General features: G+C 28.6%; 1 protein-coding gene and 1 non-coding gene across 2 annotated transcripts; one reads left to right on the plus strand and one right to left on the minus strand.

Moving 5' to 3' along the window:
* The first annotated feature begins 1,523 nt into the window (after positions 1–1,523).
* On the plus strand, positions 1,524–3,260 carry LOC108722657 (uncharacterized). The gene is made up of 5 exons (XM_018447864.1): positions 1,524–1,727; positions 1,912–2,258; positions 2,335–2,606; positions 2,724–2,955; positions 3,049–3,260. The coding sequence occupies exons 1-5, from the start codon at positions 1,696–1,698 to the stop codon at positions 3,219–3,221; spliced, it is 1,056 nt and encodes a 351-aa protein (XP_018303366.1). The 5' UTR covers positions 1,524–1,695; the 3' UTR covers positions 3,222–3,260.
* A 1,474-nt stretch (positions 3,261–4,734) lies between these two features.
* Positions 4,735–4,806, minus strand: TRNAC-GCA (transfer RNA cysteine (anticodon GCA)). The gene has a single exon. It is a non-coding gene; the product is annotated as a tRNA-Cys (tRNA).
* Positions 4,807–6,609: the final 1,803 nt, after the last annotated feature.

Below are 6,609 nucleotides of genomic sequence, written 5' to 3' on the forward strand. Positions count from 1 at the left end.
GTGTGTGTGCGCGTGTGTGCGTGCGTGCGTACGTGTGTGTGGTGTGCACGCAATATATTTGAAATATAAAAAAGGATGACTGTGCTCGTTTTCTTGAATATCTCAATATCCGTTTATTAATATTTTATAAGATCCAACTGTATTTACGGATTGTTAGTAATGACAGTCGCGATCCTATAAAAAGATAATTTCACTGAGGATTGAACTTTATCACCAAACTTTCGATTACATAAATTTGCAATCGAATATCTATAATAAAGTTATCGCTTCTTCTACTACGTTGATACGTTTTTGTGCAATGTAGTCTTTGCGTGAGAAATTTTTCGTCGAAATATCAATTATAGAGACTGTTTATATACGAATGTATCATTGTGCTGTATTCCTTGACAAGCTCTTCCGTTGCTATCTTCTTGTTACGATTATTAAAACGACGGTTAAATAAAATTTATAGAATTTATGGCGAGTGCGCTTATTAGAAAATCAAATAAATACAAGGTGCATCTATGCATGATGCTTAACGATTGAACCGATGATTAAACAAATTGTATAAATTGTTGTTTAATGATATTAATCGTTAATTGTTTAATTAACAGGAAGGTAGCTCTATTGTGTTTATTGCATCAAGCGATAATCTGTTTATATTGTATAAAGTATTTTGAATGATATCAGTGATCTTTGTTAGCACTGTTTTCCACTAGAAAATTATATGTAGACGAATCATACGTTTATAGCTTTCAAGTGCATACATATGAAAGTATGCAGTGTATTTGTGCGGCGTATGTAGGAAAATGTTTGCCTATCTATCTGTTCGACAGATTGATCGACTGATCGACCGAATGAATAAATGTATGAATGAACGAATAAATGAATGATTGTGTCGGCCTAATATTCACGCTATCACTCAAAGAGTACTTTTTATATTAATGTGCCGATATCCTTATCCGCACTCACCTTTTCGGAACCTTGTTAAAATGTATCTATCAACACTAACTCTGTAGTATTCAGCCTCCACAACTTCCACTATCACAAGATTTTGCTTTGTAAAACGTGTTCTTAATAAAAGGAAAAAGAAGACACAAAATATATTGAAGATAATTTGAACGTGTTGTCTAAATTTTATAAGATAATTATATAAATATCTATAATTATTTATAAGTATATAAATATATATATATAATCTCGATGAAAATAAAAAGATAAAAGTCAGTCAGCCTCTGAGTGCGGATATAGATGCAGTTTTTTGAAAAAGATCATAAAGGAAAACTGAGAGGTAAGTCAGCACATTAATATTTCAGTTCACTTAAAGTTTTCGACATAATTTTCTAATTTTTTTATTTTTTAATCTATATTCACAAGCAATTAGGCATTGATATCTTTAGTGTTCGATTTCAAATGAGGCCGCCTTGTTTCGCGCATGCGCTTTTCATTATCAAAGTTGCCAACGCACAGCGAGTGCGCTACTTGCGTTTTCACTAACACATATGTGTAGGTGCAATTGTATATATACATGTACATGTGTGGATGACAATGGATTCCGCCACAGTCATTTGATCGTTTCCTGTTAGCGTTAGGTTCTTATAATTGTTTTTTTTTGTTCACTTTTTGTTTACTGTGAGCAAATTTTTATTCATCGTTATTACGTATTTGTTAAACATAAAAGTTAAGCTAAGCACACTGCCTATTATTTTAGAATTAATGATGAAAAACGCAAAGGCCAAAAATTCAAGGTAATCGAATTCATGAAATTTTTAATGACAAGTGTATAACATTTTGTATAATGGCATTTGCTGATTACGACAGGAGTTTACTCTTATAAATTATCGAGATGAAGCGTTATACGATTGGCATTTCTTTTCAAATTACAAATTGAATTATTGTATCACATTTAATTTATAATACGAACTTTTGCAGGACATGCTTGGGACGTTTCAGCGATCAAAGTGGATTGTTTGACGTTGTCGTTCGACCAATGCTACAACAGGGACACGAGGGAGAATTATGTAGTTGGTTGAAAGAAATGAGTTTGATTTGCACAGTTTCCAACTGTCCTCATGCTGATTGTAGAGGACGAAGTTTAACATGGAACCCTGCAAGAATCGTAGATAAATATATTTGGTCTTGTCCTGACTGTACGAGAAAACAGTCCATAAGGGAAAAATCTTTCTTTTTTGGAATAAAATGTGACCTGAAAATGTGCCTCCAATTGATACTAGGATGGTGTCAAAAAATTCCTTGTGACATTACTGCTTCTTATTTAGGTTCTTATATTTATATAAACGTTTCATATTAATCAGAATGTTGTATGGCATTAAATATATGTGCATATTATTGCAGATGTAAAGAAACATGTTGTTAGAAAGATATATGAGCGATGTGATGAAGTTTCTGCAATCTATGTTAAAAAACATCCAGAGGATTGGTTATTAGGCGGTGAAGGTGCAATATTAATTGTGGATGAATTTCCTGGTGGTTATATGATGGAGCATCAGCCAGATATAAATTCTGCTAAGAAACGTAATAATAATTCACACACAATAATATGTGTCGCAGAAGCAAATACTATACCACCTCGCATATGGTTACATATGATTGAGGCTATACCAGAGGTAATATTTCAATGGAAATTATTTTAATTATAAAAAAAATATATCAGTATTATTCTATTTAAACTAATTATCACTGTCTTATTACTTTAAATTATTTAAACTGTATAATTTTTGTAGCCACAAAAAATGGATAAACTACAAACAGGAGTCGATAAGAGTAACATGGTAAAAGAAGCTTTAAAGGAGATTACAAGGCACGCAATACCAGGAAGTTATATAGTAGCAAATGATCGTGCTCGTTGCTGCAGTTATGAATCTTTACAGAGTCTGAGGCAATACAAAATTGTCAGTGTCGAACAACTACAGAAATTCGATCCACCTGGTAAAAGTAAACTGCTTAACAATCTCGGTAATTACTTTACTGACGTTATAATATTTTTGTATGTTTATCTCTATGTATATAAATAGTTTTCGTGTAATTATTTTCTTTGTGTATTTTAAGAAACGATTTGGGAAAGTGCTATCGAAATTTGTGAAGAAGTTCAAGAAGCTACTCATACATCGGGCCAACATATCATTGCTAGGCATTTGTGGAGACAAAAATTTGGTGCATCACCTTCTACCGCGTTTCAAGATATGCTGAATCATATTGCGGAATATTACCGATTTTCCTAAGGTTAGGCACAAATATCGAAATCTCTTTATTGCATTACTATTGCTGTCATATATGACAAAGTATTTTTCAAAATAATATATTTCTTTATTTCTTTATGAGTATATATTTACAAAATGGATCGAAAACCAGTTTAAATATTTCAGATTATATACCAGTTTTACAAGTTGCCTTATTAGATTAAATATAAATATAAATATGTGTGTGTGTGTGGATATACATGTATTCCACTAAACTCATTTTTATTTGTATAGATAGCAAAATATGAATTATAAATGATTATATCATTAAGTCTTCCAAGTATTATAAGATATTACTCATTATGTAAAATTGAACACTGATAATCATTGTTGATATATTAGAATTATATAAAAAAATGAGTTTGAATATGCTAAGAAAGCGAGGTACAATTGTGAAAAGTTAAATCTCAAAACATTTTATTTTTAATAATGCTAAATAATGTTAATATTGGCAGAAACTACATATGTTAAAAGACTGACATTGACTCTACTAATATAATATTAAAGTAATTTTGAATCTAATAGAGCAATATTAGTATAAATATGAAATTATAATAATACGTATAGTAGCTATAACAGGATACTAAGTATTTTAATCTTAGATGAACCTCTTGTTTTTCTTAATATCTTCAAAAATATTCAAAGACGCACAAAATTAAATTTATTTTATAACTTTATACACCTATATTTTTTACAGTACATTTGTCTATTTTAAAATTACATGTTGAAGTTAAATATTTTCTCTATCTTAAAGTTTCTCCTTAGCCTTCACACTTACGCAATTAATATAGAAGAACGAGAAATAAAGATAGAAGATATTATACTTATAATTTCATATGATTATGTAAGATTACTCAAATATGAATAGCAAGAAAGTAGTGTAAGTGAAGACAATTGCAGAAAGAAAAAGATTTAGAATAGAGAAATTTGTGTATTTTCATACACATGTTTGTTATATAACATTCTTTATTGTTGTTATATAACATAGCTTTATTGTTGGACATAATTTTATATCTATAAAAAATTTTACAAGATTCATACTGTATAATCCGTTTACAATTTATCGATTACTACATAAAATTATAAATAAAATATTAAAAAATAAAAGTGTTATGCATTTCTTTATGTATTATTCATTTTTCCCCTAAAAAAATTAGGAATATAGCTTAATATTATTTAAAAATTAAACATGTTTTTACACTTACGTTTTTTACCAATTAGTTTTATAATTCATAATAAATAGTAAAAGTTAAATAATAAGTATTCATTTATATTCTTACCTTTTGAGAAAAAAAATATATAAAGAAAAAATTTTGCTATAATAGATAATAATGCGAACTAAAATGAATGAAATTTATGTATTTTACTATTTAGTAAATTTATATACTTATATTTATTAAAATATTAAAGTATATACTACAACAAAAATTAAACTTGTGAAACTGAATTTACTTTTCAATTTGAATACATGTAATACAGAACTAAAAAAATCATCAGGGGGCACCCGGGTTTGAACCGGGGACCTCTCGATCTGCAGTCGAATGCTCTACCACTGAGCTATACCCCCAATTGCCTACTCTTTTTAGATACATACTTTTCAAGGTACAGTTTCTTATACTTATCAAATATATAATTGAAAACAAAAATTTCAATTATATATATATTATATTCGAAATAACAGTTTTACCCTCGTAATAGTAATTATTTGTTAGATGGATCTTTTTATTTGGAAAAAATTTTTTCAATTTTTATTTAAATGACTATTTTTAATAATTAATTTTAATTTTATCTAAAACACGGAACTTGTGAAAAAATATAGCTTTTAACACAATTAAAATTTTTATTAATTAAAATATTGGTTTTTTATATTTCAATCATTTGTCAAGCTTTTCAAAAAATACTCTAAACTTGACATTATTTAATTTTTAACGTTTTAAATTAAAACTTAATGAATAAATCTTTTGTACTTGTTTGATAAAATAAATATGTTTTTGTTGACACATTTCTGAGACGCGGTGGTATCTAAGCAACCCTTGCATGAACTTACTCGTACTAATGTAGAGCGTTCAGTGCGTTTCCCACCCTCTAAAGGTACGTTTCACCGTCGCCATAACGAGTCAACCTCGTGGCCGAAGTAACATTTGACAATCAAACTTTGACTTTTGAAATCTGGCGCCAAAATAATGAGAAAACAACAAAATTTAGTTGCGTAATTTATATAACACACAAGGTAAGTAAGTACATCAAATACATATTGAATATTATACTAGAACGATGCTCGACTAAATTCTTGCATATTGTTCCAATATATGACATCATATGAATGTCAACACATTTACAGCATTAATATTGCTCAATTTTGTATAATTCTATTTTTTATTTTAATTTATTCATTTAATTTTCTCTTCAATATTTTATTTAATGTGTATTTATTGTGAAAACGATATGATTTTTTTTATTAATTACGTAAATTTATGTTAATAACTTTTAACTTTTGCTTGAAATATATAACTTATTAATTTGCAAAAATTTATAATCGATTTATATACATAAATCGGATTATAAATTTTCAATATTAATAAAGTTTTTCAGAATACTGTTACAGGGAATAAACAATTATGGTACAAGATCTCATTTCAATAAAAGTGGAGTTTTTTAATGTTTGATGAGATACTGTTTTTCATTATGCTCAAGTAATGTATGTAAATTTAGTCACTCTCACTTGTCGGTAAAAGTTAAAAAAAAAGAGAAATTATTTATAAATTATTAAATAAATTTCATTTTTTTATTTGCATGCTCTTTCCTCTGATTGTATTAAAAAATATAAAGCACAAGAATGTGAATAATATCGATTCGTTTGTTAAATTTTATGAGTAAATGCATGTAATAATGCACTGTGCTTCGATCGATTACCGATTTGGATCTCGTAAACAATAAACACGTGTGATATGCCGAAGGTGCACGTAACGCGAAAAGGCGGAGATGTTACGGTTAAATATTGATGGTGCAATATCACGAAAAACGAAGGTCTCGGCGAATTATTAACGGAGCAATAACGGATCGATGTGCAGTATGGTGAATTAACGAAATAATGATTTTCAGTCATTGCCGCGTTACGGCGCGAGTTCGTTGCACGTATCTATGTATATGTATGTACGTATGTATATATATAGTATTTTGCGCGATATGAACTATACATATCTACTATAAACTCTCACTTGCGCGGCTGCATCTAACTGACATAGAAGCAATTTTTGTTCGGCAGAAACGTTTATCACGAAATATTTATTTCATTAATTAATAATTAACGCAATAATGCGTTTTTAAAGAAAATTATACATACCTAATAGTTAACAAAATTTTGTTATTA

The sequence above is a fragment of the Mycetomoellerius zeteki genome, unplaced genomic scaffold, assembly GCF_001594055.1.
Source record: "Mycetomoellerius zeteki isolate Tzet28-1 unplaced genomic scaffold, Tzet1.0 scaffold212, whole genome shotgun sequence".
Classification (NCBI taxonomy): Eukaryota; Metazoa; Arthropoda; class Insecta; order Hymenoptera; family Formicidae; genus Mycetomoellerius; species Mycetomoellerius zeteki.